The sequence below is a fragment of the Pimephales promelas genome, chromosome 7 (assembly GCF_988280905.1).
Source record: "Pimephales promelas chromosome 7, fPimPro1.hap1.1, whole genome shotgun sequence".
NCBI lineage: Eukaryota > Metazoa > Chordata > Actinopteri > Cypriniformes > Leuciscidae > Pimephales > Pimephales promelas.
The window spans coordinates 27,703,666-27,725,846 of record NC_142775.1 but is presented as its reverse complement, the minus strand read 5'-3'; the positions used below and the strand labels follow the sequence as shown (position 1 = coordinate 27,725,846).

Below are 22,181 nucleotides of genomic sequence, written 5' to 3'. Positions count from 1 at the left end.
ACAGATGACACTGCATAAAATATGAGAATAATACATCTTATTTAAAAATAAATAAATAATTAAAAATCTATTTTTTTTTCTTATGCTCTAAAGCTAAACAATGTAATTGCTAATAATCTGGGTCTGATATTGTAGATTTTTGCTGTTTATTTCAGACAGTAACATTAAAATTACTAAAAGTTAGTACAACTGACGTTATATATAGCCTATATATGTATATATATGTTTTTTCAAGGTGTTTTTTTTTCTTCATATATATATATATATATATATATATATATATATATATATACACTCACCGGCCACTTTATTAGGTACTCCATGCTAGTAACGGGTTGGACCCCCTTTTGCCTTCAGAACTGCCTCAATTCTTCGTGGCATAGATTCAACAAGGTGCTGGAAGCATTCCTCAGGGAGTTTGGTCCATATTGACATGATGGCATCACACAGTGCAAATTGTAGCCTCAGTTTCCCAGTTAGCCTCAGCTTGTGCAAATTGTAGCCTCAGTTTCCTGTTCTTAGCTGAAAGGAGTGACACCCGGTGTGGTCTTCTGCTGCTGTAGCCCATCTGCCTCAAAGTTCGACGTACTGTGCGTTCAGAGATGCTCTTCTGCCCACCTTGGTTGTAACAGGTGGTTATTTGAGTCACTGTTGCCCTTCTATCAGCTCGAACCAGTCTGGCCATTCTCCTCTGACCTCTGGCATCAACAAGGCATTTCCGCCCACAGAACTGCCGCTCACTGGATGTTTTTTCTTTTTAGGACCATTCTCTGTAAACCCTAGAGATGGTTGTGCGTGAAAATCCCAGTAGATTAGCAGTTTCTGAAATACTCAGACCAGCCCTTCTGGCACCAACAATCATGCCACGTTCAAAGTCACTCAAATCACCTTTCTTTCCCATACTGATGCTCGGTTTGAACTGCAGGAGATTGTCTTGACCATGTCTACATGCCTAAATGCACTGAGTTGCCGCCATGTGATTGGCTGCTTAGAAATTAAGTGTTAACGAGCAGTTGGACAGGTGTACCTAATAAAGTGGCCGGTGAGTGTATTTCTTATATATATATATATATATATATATATATATATGAAGAAAAACAAAAAAAAAACAATTAAACACAATCGTCCAAACTGCCAATTACTCAAATAATACCAGACTATTTTTAAAGTGGGTAACAGGTGAAAATGACCCTGTATTAAAAAGATTAAAAAAATAATAATAAAAATACACATGTATGCACTGCAAGAAATCGTTTCAGTGTAAATATCAGATGCAATCACATGGCGTCTGTAATTAACGTTTCAAACCACTTTAGGACCTTTAGTAAATTAAAAGCTCTTGTCTCAGAGCCAGGTTGCTTGGATGAAACTGATGAAGAACTTTTTTGCTGATGGATGGACTTCCGGAACGATAGCCCATGCGCAGAGTTTCAGAAAAGAAGTCCAGTCAAGTCCAGTCATGACTCATTATTCCAGTTTTGTGAGTCCAGTTTGCAGCATGAGCAACTACATCCATGTGACCCGTGACTGTGACATTACAATCACGTGACGCATTTAAAGCGACTTTGTTTGAGTTCGATGCGGAATCATCAGCTGACTCGACCATGGGGGATCAGTTTGTAAGAGAAGTCCTCACTCTGTGTTTGCAAAGGCTTGCTATAGAAGAAGCTACTTTCTCTGAGCTCGGTAAGATATTATTGGCGCTATTTAGTTTTCTTCAAATTGTAATATTTTATTATATTTGGCCTTGCACTCAAATTAAAACCTATTTACCTGTCCCCTAGGTCCAATACGTCTGTCATTCGAAAAGCATCAGTTTGCTCGATTGCCTAATTGTTTATCTATTTCTAATGCTATCATAATTGGTTTTTCTTTGTGGTTTATTTACGTGGGCCACCAGCAGCATGTGTGTTTGTGCAGATAGCAGTTTTTACAGTATATTGTACTTGTTTTTTGCATGCTGCGATTAGCTTTTAGTCTGGTTTGAATGCTATTTTGAGCAAGGTGTTCAAAAAACAAATAAATCCTGGTTCCAAAAGCCTCTTCAGATCCCTGACAGTGGATTGAAAATTGGTGTACCATCTTTCTTTCCATGAATTGGGAGTTTGATGGATGATGATGATCTGTCGTCCTCTAGTGATTTTTTCCATTGTTTTTAAAACCCCAAACCCCAAAACCTGTTTCTAACATTCAAAAGTTAAATTCAGAGTTTTTATTTTCATTTTTTTTAATTTATTTATTTGTTTTTGTTTTTTACGAATACTCAGCTCACCACTGCTGCATTTATTAAAAATGCAGTAATACTGTGAAAATTACATTTTAAAAAGACTGTTTTTTTTTTTTTCTGTTTTTCCTGTGATTGTAAAGCTGAATTTTCTGCAGCCTTTATCCATCAGAAATTGTATTTTTCTACAAAGTACTTTTTCTGAGGCTAAATTAATCTCCCATTTGATCTCGGATAGCAATCACAACTCTGAAAATTGCATGCCCAGTCTATAATAAAACAGTGCTTTGAACTTCAATAATATGTCTGCTGGGTATTCATTGTGTCAGAGGAACATATTAAAACCACCCGTCAATCCATTTTCCAAACCGTTTGTTATATGTCTCTGGTATGCTGGAGCCTATTCCAGCGTCTCGGGTCGTAGGGAAACGCCATGAATGGATGGCCAGTCCATTGCAGCAGGGCTATATTAAAATCATTTGGAGGTAAAAAAATAATCATTTTGAAATTACTGTAATTTTCACATGGAGGTCAAAATGAAGGAAGTCAATTACAGTGAGGCATAATTTATACATCAGAAAAAAATGTAAGGTGTATTGTTTTTACTGTGCTTTTGAAAGCCAGCAATACATCTTATTTAACATTTTGGGTTTTAGAAGCAACAGGGAAAGTAGTTATTTTTTAAAAGCACAAATTACCCACATTTTTGTCGTTAATTGTTTTGTAACAACTTCATATCTTTATGTTAGAATTATAAGAAACAATTGCTTTTAGAATATGCATGTTTTGCTTAGATAGTCCTTGTTTGATCGGAATATATATATATATATATATATATATATATATATATATATATATATATCGCCATATTGAATACTCACCAGTTGTCTCTTATCTTCAAGAATTTATTGAGGTGGTGAAGAACTTTGAAGCTGCCCGGAAGAAATGGCTGCATGCAGAGCTGGAGCTGAAAAAACAGAAGGAGCTTCTAGTGAAGTCTGATGTTGCTCGAGCTGCTCTTGAGGTCAAACTCAAACATGCTCGAAACCAGTTAGACGTGGAGATCAAGAAGCGCTACAAAGCTGAGGCAGACTACCAGTGCCTGGTTAGTTGAGAAATTATTTAGTGTTATGTTATGTTATGTTCTTTGTCATGTTGGTCAGTGCAGCATTACATGACCAAAGTGGTCAAAGATGGTCAACAATATCTACCCTCCACCAGAGTATATTAATGATAATTATGGTGTCTTACCTTTTTAATTAATTTGACAGGAGCGGCAGATGCAGTTGATATGTGACGTACTGGTGCATGACAGCAAGTCAAGTGCCTGTCTCAATGATGAGCAGAGGTCAATGCTGACCAGCTTCAGTCATAAAGGAGCCAGTGTCCCACAACACAGAGGACGGCGGTACCTCAACAATCAGCATGCTCTTCATTTAGTTCTCGCTTTTTCCCTCCCTTTTGAAATGCTGTTTTCCATCATGTGTCTTCATATCAGGTTATCAGTGATTGATGAGTCCTCCTTCCTGTCGCATTCTGACATTAGTTATGACAGAACGGATGATGATTTGGTGAAGTATCACATTTAGTATCATTTGTATTCATGATGTAGGATTATTGTCAGACACAAGCAAAGTGAATATGCATAAAAATCACTGAAAAGCTCAAAGCAATTGTTTCTAAAAAAATATTACACTGGTATTATTTCTAGGACTTGGACAGCACAGCTTTTGTTAAGCCTCTCAAGTCAAGAGCTCGTGAGAGAAGAGTAAGTGCTTCTAGTTTACAGTACTTGATACTTGCTGCTTTATATATATATATGTGCGTGTGTGTGTGTGTGTGTGTGTGTGTGTGTGTGTGTGTGTGTGTGTGTGTGTGTGTGTGTGTGTGTGTGTGTGTGTGTGTGTGTGTGTGTGTGTGTGTGTGTGTGTGTGTGTGTGTGTATGTCATTTATTCATGTGATGGCAAAGCAAAATTTTCAGCATCATTACTCCAGTGTTCAGTGTGACATGAACAGTCAGAAATCAGTGTAATATGCTGATTTGCTGCTCAAGAAACATTTCATAGTATCATTTGTTATATATTTTTGTGGAAACCGGGATGCATATTTTTCAGGATTCTTTGAACAGAACATTCAAAATGCATTTATTTTAAATAGTTATATTGTGTAACAATGTAAGAATTTACTGTCACTTTTGTTCAATTTAATGCATCCTTATTACCTCTCCTTAAACCTTTGAATCAGTTTTCTCAAGTTATAAAAGTGATCTCATTATGTGTGTTAATATATATAGTACTGTATGTATAATGTACATACATATGTACGTACTACTGCACTATTCTATGCCGTTTTTGTAGTATAAATAGTTTGAATAGTGTGTACACACTGAAAATGTAAAAGAAAACGTACACTTTAATTCCTGAATGATCCAAACTTAATTAGCCAAAAAAACAAAAAATCTGTCTAAAATCAGTCTGTCTATCAGACTCCAATGTTGAACGACAAGATATCCTTACATGAATACATGATTTAGTACATAGTGTTTAAGTGCATACTTTGGGGAAGTTTTTGTGCTAGTCGTAATGTGTCTCACTTTATCACTGCTTGTTTTTAGCGTTCATCAATGGGCCCAAGTGTCGGTCCTCCGATTTCAAAACGGGGAAGAGTCAGCGGGCGTTCAGGAGATCTACTGGGGACAAGACCACTGGAGAAGGTTGGTAAAAGTTTATTAAAGCTAATATTTCTTTTTCTCCATCTCATTTATTCTGAACAAGTAAATTCAGAGTGCTTCAGTATAAAACAATCCACGAAAATTTAAACTTTAAGCAGAAATGATCTGCATGTTGAGTATTTGATGCCGCTACGCATCGTTTGTAACTTTTGAGATAAGGCACTTTGAGTCATCCTGAAAGTTAAATTCTTCAGTAATCCTAAATTGCCATTTAATTATTAGTTGGAAGTTCGACTCACTTTACTGACTCGGATCTTTGAATCTCGTTCATCAAAATGAATGTATTTAAAAGGTTAAATGTTAGCCAAATTCCCCAAACACATCAAATGTTGGTCGCATTTAGAACCTCGGTTTAATGTCTCATCCGAAGGACAGTGCTTTTTGACAATATGGTGTCATCATCACTTTACTGGGGCTTTAGGACCCACACAGACCACAGGGTGAGCACCCCCTGCTGGCCTCACTAACACCTCTTCCAGCAATCAGGTTTTCCCAGGATGTCTCCCATCCAGGTACTAACCAGGCTCAGCCCTACTTGGCTTCAGTGGGCAACTAATTTTGGGCTACAGGGTGATATGGCTGCTGCCTATAGGTTAGTCTGGTGTCGTTTCTCATAAGCTCGTTCGTTCATCAGTCCTCATCCGACTGCTTGCCATCATATTGGCCACACCCACCACTACACTGCACGGGTGAGAACAGCAGTGGACCATGTCCTGTCTGTCTCCCTCCATGGGATTCATATCACTCCCACTCAGCTGGCACTGATCACTAAGAGAGAAGCAAAGCAATTTGGCACTCTGAGAAACTACATTTGTCCTTGTTGCCAGGAACGTGGACACAAGCTTGATAACCAATTGTTATGCTACTCTAAGGGTCTTGCATTCCAGCAGAAAGAATGATTGGCTTCAAATGGATTTATTGTGTTTTTGTCTGTGTATGTGCTAAGGAAATCGAGACGACGGTTGTGAAGGCATCTGTCTCTACCCCAGAGACTGGAGGTCAGATTCACATGGTAATAGACATAACCCAGGAGACTCCAGAACATCCATCCAGGGCGATCAGAAATGAAGATTTCCCGTCTGTTGACGGTAAATAAGCCTCGGAGGCGCCACTTTCATTGACGCATTCTAACCTTCCCAAACTAACCAGAGTCGTTCATGTAGAACAAACGTCTGTGTGGGCACCTAGTGAAGTCACAGAGGCTGAAACGCTTGTTGAAATGGAGGTGATCGCCCCTGAGCCGGCCGTCCCTCAGCACTTCACGCCCACCGTGGATAAGACTTCCCTGCATGTATTCCAGCAAAAAACAGTAAGAGGACATTCAGTAGTACATGTTGCAAGGCTTTTACTCCTGGTTTTTACATCTGTTTCTTGAGTCATTTATCAAAGTATTTATATATATATATATATATATATATATATATATATATATATATATAAGTACAATAAGGAAAGTCTGCCAAATGTCCTCTTTCTAGTTCACTATTGTTTAAAATTAAATGGCTGAAGTAAAACAAAAATAACAAGGCCTATGATTACACCAGTCTGACCTTAACATGCTGTACTGCACATCTTATTGTGTTGTTTTTGTTTTTAATTATTATTATTAAACTGTCTGAGTAATACAGCCTTAAATTGTAAGGAACAGGGGACTATAATAATATAATATAATAATAAATATAATAAAAAAAGTAATGAAAGAAGAAATGGCAGGTGTGAACAGGGTTTGATGGCACTGTGCATGTTGCGACTGACCGCTTAGTCAGCATTTTATATTTTCTAGGTGATTCGTCCAGAGACATGCATACCATGTGGGAAGAGAATTCGCTTTGGGAAGATGGCCGTAAAATGCAGAGACTGTCGAGTGGTGAGCCATCCTGAGTGTAAACAACTATGTCTGGAGAAGTGCAGCCCTATTGCTCATGGTTCAGCTCAGCCCAATGAGGTATTCACCTTCCATACTGTAGTAGTGTAAATACATGCATATCCATATGTAAAGATGACATGTTCAAATTTTCTTTTTCCCCCTCCTTTATAGGCAACATTAGAGAGCTTTGCCCCTACCACACATCCACAGATTCCCTCTTTGATTGTTCAGTGTGTTCATGAAATTGAGAGAAGAGGACTTGAAGAGGTGTTTAATTCCACCAACACAGGGATCGTTTCTCAAGCTGAAAGTATAATTACAGGGCTTGAATCATAGCACTGTATGATTGAATCTAATTTGGATTTAAGAAACAAATCTTTTCAAATCATGTTGCAGTACATTACAACATCCAGTTACAGTGTATACAGTTGATGTATGAAATTTATCTCTATCTCACTGATATTTTCTGTCTGACTGTGGTATGTAGAGGGGTATTTACAGAGTGCCGGGAGGAGAGCGACTGGTGAAGGAACTGAGGGAGAAATACATGTCTGGCAAAGGCCTGATGATGCTCCACAAAGTAGAAGAGGTTCATGCTGTCTGTGGACTCCTCAAAGACTTCCTGAGGAAACTCAAGGAGCCTCTAATAACATTTAAGCTTCACAAAACATTTATGGAAGCTTCTGGTAGGTTTTCTTAATAATGATATTTTCAAGAAGGATTTAATTTTCAATTTAAATATGCACTACTGTTCAAAAGTTTGGGATCGGTAAGATTTGTTTTGATTTTTTTTTTTTGAAAAGTCTCGGCTCATCAAGGCTGCATTTATTTGATTACGAACATGCAGTAAAAAACAGTAATACTGCGAGGAGACCCATCTTGTCCTGACATTAATAGTCTCAATATGACTTTGAAAATTTTGTATTCTTTTAGCAGTCTGATTATATTATCCAAAATGGTTGCCATTTTGCAGAGGGTGGATTCTATAACAAGCGTCTGGCGCTTGTGTATGCCTGAGGCATGAGAACGTATGCTACCCTCATTCATTTAGGGCGGATGGTTATTTCCCATTACTTGTGATATAGTTAACAAGTCCCTGATGACTCCGAAACAATCAATGTTGAACGTTATCTCCCAAACCAGCGTTTGTCATTTTCAGCGTTTTAATTTCAGTCGCCGCTGCTGAATGAAGGGTAAGTGGCAGATTTAGGAGCAGCCAGGGTGCTTCTGCTATTATTATAGAGTTTTTTTCCCCCTAGCCCTCATAGATTCAGGATGACTCCAGGGTAAAGTACCTCCCTTTTAAATTATAAATTGGATTGGATTTCATGGGGAGAGTCACATTGTCTAATTTCCTTGGCTAGGAATGGTTGTAGCATGTAAATGAGAGAAAGTCCTTCATAATGCATCGCTGCTACAGGTGTTTGTTCCTGCTTAGTGAAAACTGATATCCTTAAAGTCAGAAAAGTTGATAAAGTGATTTAATTCATCTATAATATCAGATGCATTGCTCTTGTAATGGAGCCTAATTCAATCCGATACTGTGGCTGGCTCGACAAAACAGTCATTTTTTTCACTCACAGAGATGGCTGATGAAGACAAGAGTGTAGAAACATTAATAAAGATTATCAAAGAGCTGCCGAAGCCAAACAGAGACACCCTGGCCTTCCTAATACTGCACTTGCAGAGGTAAAATGCTCTAATTTAGATATTTCTGAAACTATGCCTTCGTATACTTGTTTTGCAACTGCATTCATGTTGCTTCTCAGGGTAATGCATAGTCCGTTGTGTCAGATGGATCAGAATAACTTGTCCAGAGTGTTTGGCCCCACTATCATTGGTCACGGGATGCTAGAACCTTCTCCCATGACCATTATGAGAGACACAAACACACAACCCAAAGTGAGTTGCTAGAAAATCACGATGTGATCATTTGCGTATTTTTCAAGAAATAAACCTTTTCTAACTTCTTGGCAACAGGTAGTGGCTCGGTTACTGTCTTTTCCTTCAGATTTCTGGGAAGGCCTGCTAGCTGAGAAGGATCCACTTGTCCCTCCTGTGGTTGATTCCAACATCACCAATGTCGGTCCAAGCACTAGCAGAGGTATATGCATTAATATCTACCATGTGTTGAGTTAAAAGTCAGTTGGTTAAAGTTAAACTGATTACTTATTGCAAGTTTCATACCATTAAAGTTGTTCTCGTGATCTCATCTGATTCTATTTTTTAGGATGCCGTTTGTACATTTTAACTTTAATCATTTACTTTGTTCCTGAATGTGTCTTTCAGATAAGATATTCAAACCTCTGACCTCTCCTGAGATGAGTAATTATTCTAAAACAACATCCGGTGGCTCAATCAAGGGTCGGATCAAGCACTTTGGCGGCACTTTCAATAACCCGTAAGCTACTAATCCTCATGCAACTCTAATTTTTATTGGTCTTGAGCGTAGTATTGCATGCTTTCCATTCTCTCTTTTCTAGAAGCAAACCAAAAAATGAACCAGGAAAAAGGAAATTCTTCACATCCCCCAAATGATTTATGTGTGTGTATAAATGTGTGCCGGAGAGTCGGACTGGGACACTTTGCTTCGGTGGCTTGAACTGTTTTTTCCTACCACATGAAATTAAACTTTTTTTTTTTTTTTAATCACTTTATATACTATCTTGGAAAAATAACTTTTCTTATTAATTTAAGTCTGTCCAGAAAGAAAGAATCTTGAAACATGAGAGTACACTCTATGTATTGTTTTTGTAAAGGGTTTAAATGTTTTTGTAATAATCATGTATAAAAATAATGTCCTTGAAAATATCTAAAGGTGGTATAAACACACGGTGACATGTTGATTTGAAATAAACTATATGAATTCATGTCTTGTGTATTTTGTATAAGTCCCATATGGATATCAATGTCTTCATTAGTGCCCTCAGAGGTCAGCCAGTAAGAATGAATATAAAAGTTCTGGGAGCTTTTAAAAATGTTTTGGGCATTGTATTTCTATTATTAATGTGATCTCTGTAATTGAATAATTTGTCTTGGCTTTTCAAGGTTAAGAAAAAATAATTGATGGTCTTGTAGCTCTTTAACCATAAATACAGACATTGTGATTTTCTACTAGGGTAGCAGTAAATTAATGTGTTACCTTATGCGACTTAATCAAAATGTAATTTATTGCAGATGTCTAACTCTTGCACTGTGCTCGTGCTTTCATACAGAGAGCAGTCACAAAAACATAAATTATTCAAAACAATTACTAACACGACTTGTATCCAATTACAAGATTTTACCATTTGTCTACTCTTACCATATTTTTATTTTTTTTACATGACACGTTAAATACCAGAACAAAATGGTAACAGAGTGCACAAATAAACTGCCTTTTTGCACCTTTCTTTTGCATTTCACTGACACAAGGGAGCCAACAAGCTGCAAATAAAATACAAGTCTTTTCAGAAACATATTGACAGCAATGTAGCAATGACACTGATAGTAAATCCATGTGCACAAATACAGCACCAGACATTTTTACATGAACACTACTGAATCTTCAGATGATTCATCCATTATTAAGGATTCATTTCAAAGATCTGTTTTGTGTAGATTTGTACGCAAATGCCATAAATTTAAACTACAGAATGATCTGGTTTTTGAAGCTTCTGTTGAGGTCTTTATGTGGCAGGACGATGGAGTTGAGGATGATGACCTCAGATGGGATATTTACATTGCAGCCTGATGAGGCAGAGGGAGAAGTATGTGTTTAGATAAATCACTTGCAAAAAAACATTATCTATTCATGATGGTGTCCTATAAAATTACCTAGAATTGTAATGGAGGGTGTTAATTTTCCATCTCTGAAAAGTGTCTCGCTGTCAATTTTGGCATACGGGTCATTAGGATTCGGATCACTAGGGGTCCCTTCTACTCTGGCCCATTTGCCAATAGTGCTGCCCCAGCCAACAATACTGTTCAACACACAGCTGTGATCCTACAGAAGACACATTCATTATACTGTATATTGTGTTTCTATGAGTCATTGGTTTCGATTGCCAGACAAAGCAACACGGAGAGAAAGTGGCATGAACTCACCTGTAAAGTAGCACCATGGAGGATGATGGACTCCCTCACACGAACTCCTGCGCCGATGGTTACTCCTGTTCCTATGGACACGTTCGGACCTAACTGAAGGGAAAAGAAACACCAATATTATATAAATTACAGGTTATTTAGTCAACTGTCCAAAAATATTTTGCACACAACAATCTCTGTTCCACTAACATCACTAAGTAAAATTGCAAGAATAAAGACGAACTAGTTTCCCCCGTCGTCTCCAAAAATAGACCCTATATGGTTTAGTAATAATGACCTGGGTCTAACTGTGTGTGATTCCTTAGTGCATGCTATTATAAAGCAGAGATGCAGAAACCAGGGCCCGTGTCTGTCATGCCTTCTAAAATATAAGTGGTGCTTAACGTCACGAGCAGTCCCTCGACAGATTGCAGCAGTTGCCGCAGAGCAGTCAATAGGTGTGTGAGCTGACTTGCCTAGGTCTGCTCGCTGCTGCAAATGCGTTTTAAATGAATAAAAATTATAAGGATAATTTTTTACTTCAGTATTCTCGAGCTAGCTTACACAACACAAGAGTACTCTCATAAGAGAACACTTACTACAGCAGTTGGATCAATGTTGGCAGTTGGATGTATATAAACATTCCCTAAAATAAAATAAAAAATACATTAGAAGGACCGCATGAAGAGCTTTTACTAACATAAAAATTTCATGTTTCCACGAAGCATTTACCTCTGGTCTTCGGCCCTCTATCTGTATTGGTAGCTAACCTCTCTGGATGGGTCTTGTGATACTGGTTAAGATACAACCGGCTTGCATAGATTGCAGATCTGACAGAGGGGAGGGCAATGGCATAGCATTAACTATAATAATACAAACATTATCAAACGTGGTTACAGAGAAGATAATCAGTGCATAAGTCTAATGATACAGCATATGTCAAGAACTAACCCTGCAGATTTGATCTGGCTCCAGAAGCGGTCTGTTTTGTACACATATAGCTTGCCCTGTCCTGCCAGTGCAGTGAAGATGTCCTGCTCCAGACGGATCACCTCTGCCCGATGCCAGCCGTTGGACTGCTCTTCTCTGAGAACAGCACACAATGTATAGTAGTAAATAAAATACTTCATTTCAACCTCTGGTGATGTCAGGAAACTGTTTTTTTAATATCCACCAGGACAGAGGATGACATAAAATGACACTATGATGGACAGTCATAATTAAGAAGGATCATTTAAACAGGTACAAATTAATAAATAAATGAATTAATTAATGAAAATTAAAGGTAAATAGTGCACATGCAGGGTGTTAAAACCAACATGAAAACATGTCACATTTATGAGGAAAGTAGTAGAGTGCAACAGTCTGGTTCCAGAAGTATAAATCACTTTTTTTTTTCTTACACAGTCATTTTTTTATTTATTTTGGGTGAAATATTCACAATATACAGATTGCCACCATGCACAATGCATATTGTTGGATTTTTGTATTGTGATATACTGTGACACAAAATATTTTTACACCCCTACTGTATATGTTTTGCAATAAACTTAAAATAAGTTGTTTCTATATAGTGAAAATTTTTGTTTTTAATTGTATGTCATTTGGAATAAAGCTATTAAGTACACAGTCTTGTACCTTTATGTTTTTGTCTGATTTTCAATTATTGTATTGCTTTAAATCAAAGTTTGCATAACCTCATGGTTCATAACTTACAATGCTTTAAAGCTATTGTAGGCAATATTTTTCATAAACACTTTTTGTTATACTGGTTAAAACGCTCTTCACATTCTGAGGGCAATCAATAATAGAAGTGGTCTAAATAAATATATATATATATATTTTTTTTCTTTTTTTTTTTTACATATTCCAAAAAATATTCATCCGATCATTGCATTTGGATGCAATAATAGGATGTCCTACCTGACTGTCCTACAGCCAACATCATGTGACTCTCATGACGCTTTGCTTACTTACCTCTGGTTGTGTGTTTATGAGTTTTTAAGGATGAGAGGCTTTGGAATGAGTGCTCTGAAGGGAGGGTGGGATCTAATGCTTTCAAAGCTAGCTTGCAATTGACATTGCTGAAATTGTCTACTCTATATCTTTACACTAAAACAAATTGTTCCAGAACCATGGCTGCTGATAAAACAAATAATGTAGGTTAGGAATTAATTTTAACCATTAGGGTTTGACTGGATATTGATAGGCTATAATTTTATTGGTTAATATTATTATTCCCATCCACCGGAAGTTGGTTAAGTGAACAGAAAAATAAAAATGTAGTTTAATCCGAGGCAATTTAAATTTGGATGAAAGAATATTAAAACAAACTTTGTATCAGGCAGCGGTTCTGCTGGATTCAGTTCTAAGTGGATTTCAGAGATCAAACCTGAAAAACAGCCTATTCATGATGGAATAAAAAACGTGTGTGTCGTTATCATCACACCACAACATGCTAACATGAATCTAGTTCACAAATAATACTGTGTGCTCACTACAAAACCTACATCACACTTGCTCCTAATCAGTCTACAGTTCAAACTTACCCCTCATATGAATATCTGATGATGGAACAGGAAACAGAATGATGGAAGACAGGGGGGAGTTGGAGGGGGAAAGACAAATGAAGAGAACCAAGGAAAAGAAATGGATTAAGTAAACATGCACTTTCACTCGAGAACCCTACAGGATTCATCCCACTCACAACAGCATGTCCTGTTGGTTCTTCTGGAAAACTTCTCCGATGTGCTGGAATATCTCTGGAGTGAACAGGTATATTCCACAGTTGATTATGTCACTCACAAATGTGCTGGGCTTCTCTACATAATGCAAGACCTGGGGAATATGATGAGACAATTATGATCTTATTTGTTATCATGTAAACATGTTTTATTCATTATCATTTGAATCTTAACTGTAGTAAAATGTTTGAAATCCCCAACATATCAAATGTATACTCCCACACTGAAAACTCAATTACCTCATCAGATTTTTCATTCTCAACCATGCAGCCGTAGTTCAGGGACTGTTTTCTGTTGGCCTAAAACAATCCGATTTAAGGTTATTCATTTGATTTTCAAGAACCACTAAATCATAACAAACTATCATGGATCGATTCCCAAACCTTAAGTTAAAAACAACCTAATACTCAAGTGAGAATCCGGTTTGATTGTGGCTTGTGCCCAGGAAAAGTCTGCATTATAAAACGTAAATAGTTTGATACAAAAATACAAGACACAAGAACTACTTACAGTGGTGCCGAGGATTATGAAACTGTAAGCGTCTCCGTGCTCCTTCTGGAAGTCAAGCATCTCTGGCAGAGGAAACTCTGAACACACGTCAGCATTCATGACAAAAAATGCCTCTGGACCGCCAGACAGGATCTGATCCCTGAAATGGTAAATTCCTCCTCCAGTGCCCAGAGCAGCATATTCCTGAAGGTATCTGAGGAAGATTTAGGACAATATAAATCAAAGACTTGATTAAAGGAACTTTTCTAATTTTCCAACAATACAAACATAATATAATTACGGTAAGTAACTTACCTTATTGATATTTTGTAATCTTGTTGGGCACATGACAAAAATCTGTTAAGTTCTTCATTGGGCTGATAAAAGCCAATGAGTAGGATCTCCTTCATATTCGGAAGCTTTAGAAAGAAAGAAAAAAGGTCAAACAATGTATGAAATATTAAACAAGTGCATTACAGGACTCAATAAACCATCTATTTATTGCTATATGAACTGAGCATATACACCTTAGAACAGGCCTCAATGTGATGCTGCAGCATTGGCACTCCAGCCACTGGAAAAAGAGGTTTGGGAACCTCAAACGACAGAGGGCGAAACCGGGTCCCTGTATGAACAGCAGGAAAATACTAAAACAAATACTTTAAAATAAACATAATTCACAAAATCATACATTCTATGTGTATTACTTATTTATTTTAGGTTACATTTCATGTCCAATGATAACAGTTTTATTTTTTTTAACAATTCTCTTTGCAAAAATCATATTTTATGCATTAAGGGAAAACATAATATCACACAAAGAGTTTGTGCGCATGTGTGTGTGACTGTGTGTGTGTTTAAACAACAATAATTCTGCTTTCATTCTTTCAGTGTATATTTTATATTCACACATGTTAGGAGTTTTGCATAACATCTCTAGTGACAGTATCTGCTGTATCAAAATATGACTCTCAAAATTCTTCATAACAATCACTTATAATCGATAAAAGAGGAAATACGTGTAACATTGAAGAGCAGCACGTAATTAGAGCCATACAGTTTATCTTCAACAAAGTTGATGAATAAACAATAACATCCTTTCCTTTTGTCATTTCAAAATGATGTTTAATGATAAAACTTGGCAACTACCATTCCACTGATGAGAAAGCATTTTGTTGTAGTACTTTTTTGTTATGAAATGTAACTTCACCTCCAATTATAGAACGAGTCATTCATCTATGTATTATAGACATAAACACTAGACACAATAAAACATATACCTATTCACTGATTATGCTATTAGACATACACATACACTCTATAATAGGTGAATTGTGTATGAGTCCTTTGAATATGTGTTTTATATTTGTCAAGTTATTCCATTCACACAATATTCAATGGTTCGAGTGTGAGAGACATCACCTTTTTGAGGACCTCCGATAAGAATTACAGCCTTCAGCATGCTTACTTGCTTCTTAAATATACAAATATGACAAAACCAAAAAGCTATAGAAAATATTGTTGACTTTAGACTCGAGTAAGGGCTGAGCAAGATGTAAGTTAACGTTACACAAGCTCCTTCAGAAAAACACTTTGATGCATTTATGTCCTTACATTATTGCATCAACGTGGAAAAAAATAATAATAAAAAAATACAAGAAAAATATGTTATCTATCCAATTCCAAGTTAATCAACATGACCAAAAGACATCACACAACGCGACAGTTCCAGTTCCTGAAGTGCCAGAGATTCAAAATAAAAGAGGCTTTCAAAATAAAAGTAATCCTAATCCTAACTGTTCTGTATAATTAAGGACAAATATTCAGATTAACAAGACATCTGAATTACATAATTGATTTTTTTAAATATTATTATTTATAAAAATAAAAAATTATATCATTTGTGATTTTTTGGCCTACATATTATAAGTTTATTATTATTATTATTATTATTATTATTATTATTATTATTATTATTATTATTATTATTATTATTATTATTATTATTATTATTATCTACATTATTGTACATAAAAAAATAATTCCCCTTCACAATATTAATTTTCCCATGGCATGCTGAAAATGTTTTGTTGTTTTTTTCTTCCTTTTTTAATTTACAATCAAGAAAATGTTATGATTTAAACAAGCATTAAGACATATTGTATCTAATCTAATCTATTGGATTTTATTTCCTAATCTAATGTATATCTCAATCTGATCTAGATCTATTATATTTTACTTTTGCCCACATATTAGAGCCATGCAGGGATTACACAAATTTTTCTGTTGTTTTCCTATGTTTTATTGCTGTCTGAAATTCTGAATGGTGGACAGTCTGACAATGTAAGTCATTTTCAAACTTGGATGGGATATATTTTTTTTTTTTTTTTTTTTTTAAGGAGCCTATTATTGAACGCTTAATAAATAGCCTAAATCATTCACACGAGAGTCCAAATGAACAGTTTTAGCGCCGTCTGTTGTTAGATAGGTTTTACTACAAGAACATTGATGATCATTACAGTAGACAAGTCCTTCTGAACTTGTACGAAAAGGTTTAATAATGCAATGTGGTGATGTGAAGATAATCAAAAGAAAATAAAAAAAAAATAAAAAAAAAGAACTTCTTTAAGATAAGGCGAAAAAAAAAACAGGTTTTTAATCCAAATACTTTCAAGTAAGTCTACGTGTCGCCATCATACACATCAGCATAAATGCTCCTGATAATTATTTGTCATTAAAGCATTAACACACAAACAACTGTTATAACCAGTTTTTGTCGTCGTTGTTGTTGTTTTAATCTAAACAGTGGTCACACAATAAGGTATTTTGGTAAGATGATGACAAGACTAATTCGGTAAATAGATACTGAGCACAGTCCAGCGAGCCGAGGTGCCCTGGAAACTGGAGACGGCGCAACAACTCCTCCGAGTTGCGTTGCTTAGTTCCAGCCAATCAGAACGGTCCATTGTGCACCTCGCGCTCTTCACAACATCACCCGCTGCGTTATTTGCGTAGAGCCGAACGACTTCTCTCTCTCTCTGCAGTCCCGTTGCTGAGGTGACAGCTAACGTGGTAAGCCAAATATTACTACATTTATTTACACTTATTACGACTATACTAATGTCACCCTGCCAAAACAGTTAAGAACAGATAACTTTTGAATAGGAAACATTTAATGAAAAAAATAGGCTACTGTATTATTTATGTATGCTTGCTAACTCTATTATAACGTTAATTCTTGGACTGCACTGAACATTTCGATGTTATTCTAGGCATCATTATTGTCTTGTGTTTCAGGGATAACAATGTCAAAGTCAGACCCCCCTCCAAGTTACGAAGAGTCAAGACAGCAGCCTTATGGCCCAACGCATCATGGAAACTACCCATATCCTCCTTATGGATATCCAGCCCAGAATTTAGTGTACACGGGCCCGGGACAGCCAGGCATAAACCCCCAGACAGGGCTGTGGCAGGGACCTGGGCCTGGATACTCCCCTTCAGCAATGCCATCCTTTATAACACCAGCAATATTTTCCTCCAACCTAAGTAAGAATCAAATAAAATTTATCGTGTGAGTCCTATTGCATAAATGTATTACTTCAACACTGTATTTATGTATTGTGTTTGTAAAATTCAAGTTTCATTCCAGCAACCTGTTGCATAGTGCAGTGTACTATTTAGTTTTGACATACACTTATTCTCTTCATTTCTCTCTCTCTCTCTCTCTCTCTCTCTCTCTCTCTCTCTCTCTCTCTCTCTCTCTCTCTCTCTCTCTCTCTCTCTCTCTCAAAATGCATCAGTCTGCTTTATGAATGAAACTGAACGGCTTATAGGCTATATTTATTAAAATCTCATACGGCATATATGTGGTACAGAACATTTTAAAATGTGACCTGTGTGTCTCAATAGTGGAAGAAATTTGGACCACTGTGTATGATGTTAGATATGACATTAGATATGCGTGTGTGTGTGTGTGTGTGTGTGTGTGTGTGTGTGTGTGTGTGTGTATTCATTGTTTTGTTGTAGGAGATGCAGAGGGAATCTCATCGACTGGCATATGGGACAGCATGAGTGTTCGCCATGCTTTCATTAGAAAGGTATTGAAACTGTTTGTCCAAAACTTGAACTACAGATTTATAAGAATCTATAAATGCCATAAGCAATGGCTTCATGTAGAAAAACTGATTTGTGTGTATTTTTTTATTTATTTTTTTTTACCAGGTTTACCTTATTTTAGCCGCCCAGCTGTTTATGACTTCTTCAATCATTGCAGTGTTTGCGTTTGTGTGAGTAAAACAAATTCACACAACAACTGAATTTCAATGAACAGCTGTGTGAATTTCAAACATTATGCATACTAATTGAATGGGTGTGTTTGCATATATTCCTCATCTTACAGTGAACCTGTGCGTCTTTTTGTGGTCCAAAATCCTGCCATTTATTGGGCATCATTGTGAGTTATTTTACTGTCCTGTTTAACAAGTCTAAAATTAAATGACAAAACAAATATCTTACACAAAAGTTTGAGGTCAGTATTATTTTTTTACCACGGCTGCATTTATTTGATGAGACATAGTAAAAACAGTAATATTGTCAAATATCATTACAATTTAAAATATCTGTTTTCAATTTTAATATTCCAGTGACAGTAGAGCTAAATTTCCAGCATCATTACTGCAGCCTTCAGTGTCACATGATCCTTCAGAAATTATTCTAATACTAATATGCTGATTTGACGCTCAAGACACATTTCTTATTATTTTTAATGTTCAAAACACTTGTGCTGCTTAATATTTTTGTGAAAACTGATATATTCTTATTCAAGATTTTTTTGCAGAATAGGTTTAAAAATAGAACATTTATTTATTTATTTAGTCGTTTCTAACTTTATAATACTTACCTTTCCTTTTTGATCAATTGAATATATTCTTTCTGAATTAAAGTATTGATTTTTTTTCTTTTAAACTTACTGACCCCAAACTTTTAAATGAATATTATATTGAAGTAACAGTGGAATGTTTTTCACAGCCCTGTGTATCTTGTTACTTACCTTATGCTGGTTTGCTGTGAGGGCCCGAGGTGAGTTTAGTCATTTTTTGATTATTTACATTATAAGTACCATAATATCTATTTAATCATGGAAACCATGCCTCATTTTTAGGAGACGTCATCCATGGAATTTAATACTCCTGTTCATTTTTGTAAGTGATTATTTCATTTACCTATGCTTTCTTCAACATCTACATTATAATTGATGGAACATGTTTTCTGTCCTCCACAGACCCTTGCATTGTCTTACATGACAGGAACAATTTCAAGGTTCGATTAGAGTTTCACACACTGCATGGTTAGTTTTAAACACCAGATAAGCTCTAATTTTTGTTTTTGTTTTTTCCCATCTGGCATTATTTACAGTTATTTTGACACAAAAGCAGTGTTTCTGGCCCTGGGGATCACAGCAATGGTGTGTGTAATCGTCACAGTCTTCTGTTTTCAGACCAAGGTAAGACTGGCTCTGATCGACTGGCCGGCAGTGAATGCCACTTTGTTGGCTGTGTAAAATAACCCCGTTGTATTTGATTACAATGATCGTCTGTTTCTTTTTAAACATTCATGGCTCACTGGTAAATGTCTCATGCTTGCTTGAGACAAAACCAGTTTTTTTAAGGATTTTTTTCATGTGCCCTGTGATCAATGTGATCAATTTTCACTGTGGTTCATACAGTTTACCTGTGCAATATTTTTTTTTTCCTCAAATTTACTTTTTTTATCTCCATTTCTATTACTAGAACTTTTACAATTTGTGACTACTGAGGTTTTTCAAACAAGCCATGCTGTCAAGTTGTAGTGAAATCTCTTTTGTGTGTGTTTTAACAGGTTGACTTCACCTCCTGTACGGGTCTGCTCTGTGCTCTTTGTGTGGTTGTCCTGGTGACTGGCATTATCACATCCATTGTACTCTCCTATCAGTATGTAAGTGAGACTGTTATGGCAAGGTTTACACTTTCAGTCATTGTGAATGATATTGCAGTTTAAAGCAGTGGTTCTCAAACAGGGAGCTTCAACAAACTTCTTAGGGAAGTTCTTATAACATACAGTTTTGGCCAGTCCAGAGGAGAACTGGTCACCTGACTGAGCCTGGTTTCTCCTAAGGTTTTTTTATTTTATTTTTTTCTTTCTTTTCTTTTTCTGTCAGTGTCACCTGATGGAGTTTGGGTTTATTGCCACAGTCGCCTTTGGCTTGCATAGTTGGGGACACATGATATTCAGTAATATTATCGATTTGACTGTACTAACACCATGAAGGATGAGATTGAGAACAAAACTTGAACTGAATTGAGGTGGATGATAACATCACTGTTTTCTACAGGGCTGCTTCTGATTTGACTTAGTAACAGCAACACTGTTATTGAACTGATTTGAATCAACATTGAACTGACTCAAACTGAATAACAACACTATTGTCTTCTGTAGAGCAGCTTATGGCTGAAAACTCAAAATTGATGAACTTTAGGAATCGCATAACGCTGAACTGATGTGAGCTGAAAAATGACACTTGTTTTTTCAGAACTAATTTATAGCAGAATTAAGTTATTTTGATCAAAATTGCTATATGAAAAAAGGTAACTTGACAGAACTTCTTAAAACGCAAAATTAATTGTAGTTAATTGAATACATTAGCTCCTAATTGTTGGTAATTGAAAACGTTTTTAAAACAAGCGGCTTGGATGCTGGAAGAAATAGGGGCCTTCGAAAATTGTTTTGGACAATGGCTTGAGAACCACTGGTTTAAAAGAATATTTTAACGTAATAATGTTATTTTCAATGTCTACATTTGTGGCATGCTGTGAATTACCACAGAAAATGGTCTTTATTTGACCCTCAGTTTTTTTTAAAAAAACAAACACATTACAGTAATGCATTTGGAGATCTGAAATTTAATAATTTTAATTACAATTATTTAGATAGGCTACTCTTTGAATTTACAGAAACTCGGTGTGCCCGTAGATTAAAATAAGTTTTGAACTCAGGCTAGGGTGCCTTTGAATATTGTTTTCTACAATGGGGGGCTTTGGAATCCAACATTTTGAGAACCACTGCTTTAAGGGTTAAAGTTATTCTTTCAAAACAGTGTAACATCTACATCATTTGCAGACATTACACATAGCCAAATTGCTTACAAAACTTGTCTTTGTCAGGCCTATATCCAATCGAATGAATAAATAACCTGTAATGTTTTATGATAATATACCTCTACCATGTCTCAGGTGCCCTGGCTGCACATGCTGTATGGTGCTTGTGGAGCAATAGTCTTTACTTTGGTGAGTTTATGAAACAGGAATTGATGCTGTTTGTTCAGTTATTTGCCAGTTGTTAAAAACGAAACAGAACCCATGTGACATTTGTAATGTGGAAGTTGAAATATAGTACATTTACACAAGGGAATACTAACTGATGACTTCCCTTTTTCTAGTTTTTGGCCTACCACACTCAGTTGCTCATTGGAAACCGTGCGAACGCCATCAGCCCTGAGGAATATGTCTTCGGAGCCCTTTCCCTCTATGTTGATATCGTCCAGATATTTATCTTCCTCCTGCACATCACAGGGAGCTCTGAGTAAACGCACACACGCATTTGAGTGTTTCTGTTTCAGAGACTGATCTTTCTTTGAGCTTATTTGGACTTTTTTAATCACACAAATCTCAAATATGACCTTCAACACTACTGTTATTATTTTGTGTTGTGTAATATGTTGCTCTTCAGAGGTTGCTCATACTTTTACAAAATTGATTGTTACTTTATTTATAATAAGCACTTTATTTTTGTAACGTTTCACCTGTTAATTTGCATTTTGAAGAGCCTGAATGTGTACTAAAACAGCTCCACTGAGATTTGACAATTGTATTATCAATATTTAGCCTACAACCTGAACGGAAATAAAATGAAGAGAAACAGTAGTGTTTTGTTGTATGATGAAGACTTTTGAAAATGCAGGAAAAGTAGAAAAACATATATGAAATAAGTTCAAGTTGAAGCACTAAAATTACTAACTGAAAGTA

The 22,181-nt window shown here is 36.2% G+C and overlaps 3 protein-coding genes across 6 annotated transcripts; 2 read left to right on the top strand and 1 right to left on the bottom strand.

Annotated features, from left to right (window-relative positions):
* Positions 1-1,403: 1,403 nt before the first annotated feature.
* Positions 1,404-9,470, top strand: LOC120467035 (rac GTPase-activating protein 1). 3 transcript variants are annotated; one of them, XM_039655783.2, is made up of 16 exons: positions 1,407-1,686; positions 3,127-3,329; positions 3,496-3,632; positions 3,723-3,795; positions 3,936-3,992; positions 4,840-4,938; positions 5,903-6,044; positions 6,120-6,265; positions 6,740-6,901; positions 6,995-7,090; positions 7,311-7,509; positions 8,407-8,512; positions 8,593-8,725; positions 8,804-8,927; positions 9,113-9,224; positions 9,307-9,470. In XM_039655783.2, the coding sequence occupies exons 1-16, from the start codon at positions 1,605-1,607 to the stop codon at positions 9,359-9,361; spliced, it is 1,926 nt and encodes a 641-aa protein (XP_039511717.1). In that variant the 5' UTR covers positions 1,407-1,604; the 3' UTR covers positions 9,362-9,470. The 3 variants fall into 3 exon arrangements, 2 of the variants coding, with proteins under 2 accessions (XP_088989428.1, XP_039511717.1); XM_089133302.1 differs by having other exon boundaries at positions 1,406-1,686; positions 3,496-3,795; XR_016169302.1 differs by lacking the exons at positions 8,407-8,512; positions 8,593-8,725 and having other exon boundaries at positions 1,404-1,686; positions 3,496-3,795; positions 7,311-7,513; positions 8,808-8,927.
* A 661-nt stretch (positions 9,471-10,131) lies between these two features.
* gmppaa (GDP-mannose pyrophosphorylase Aa) lies at positions 10,132-15,863 on the bottom strand. 2 transcript variants are annotated; one of them, XM_039655784.2, is made up of 13 exons: positions 15,544-15,863; positions 14,649-14,746; positions 14,437-14,540; positions 14,143-14,335; positions 13,872-13,931; positions 13,596-13,726; positions 13,438-13,452; positions 11,840-11,974; positions 11,621-11,718; positions 11,488-11,534; positions 10,910-11,002; positions 10,640-10,808; positions 10,132-10,552 (listed from the first exon to the last, which is right to left on the bottom strand). In XM_039655784.2, the coding sequence occupies exons 1-13, from the start codon at positions 15,581-15,583 to the stop codon at positions 10,452-10,454; spliced, it is 1,284 nt and encodes a 427-aa protein (XP_039511718.2). In that variant the 5' UTR covers positions 15,584-15,863; the 3' UTR covers positions 10,132-10,451. The 2 variants fall into 2 exon arrangements, with proteins under 2 accessions (XP_039511718.2, XP_039511719.2); XM_039655785.2 differs by lacking the exon at positions 13,438-13,452.
* Positions 15,864-17,105: 1,242 nt separating this feature from the next.
* Positions 17,106-22,079, top strand: LOC120466748 (protein lifeguard 3). Its single transcript, XM_039655338.2, has 12 exons — positions 17,106-17,193; positions 17,419-17,667; positions 18,148-18,218; positions 18,343-18,407; positions 18,521-18,574; positions 19,150-19,200; positions 19,283-19,322; positions 19,403-19,440; positions 19,537-19,624; positions 19,999-20,094; positions 21,390-21,443; positions 21,596-22,079. Exons 2-12 carry the CDS (start codon positions 17,427-17,429, stop codon positions 21,740-21,742), a joined length of 945 nt encoding a protein of 314 aa, XP_039511272.1. The 5' UTR covers positions 17,106-17,193; positions 17,419-17,426; the 3' UTR covers positions 21,743-22,079.
* The last annotated feature ends 102 nt before the right edge of the window (positions 22,080-22,181 follow it).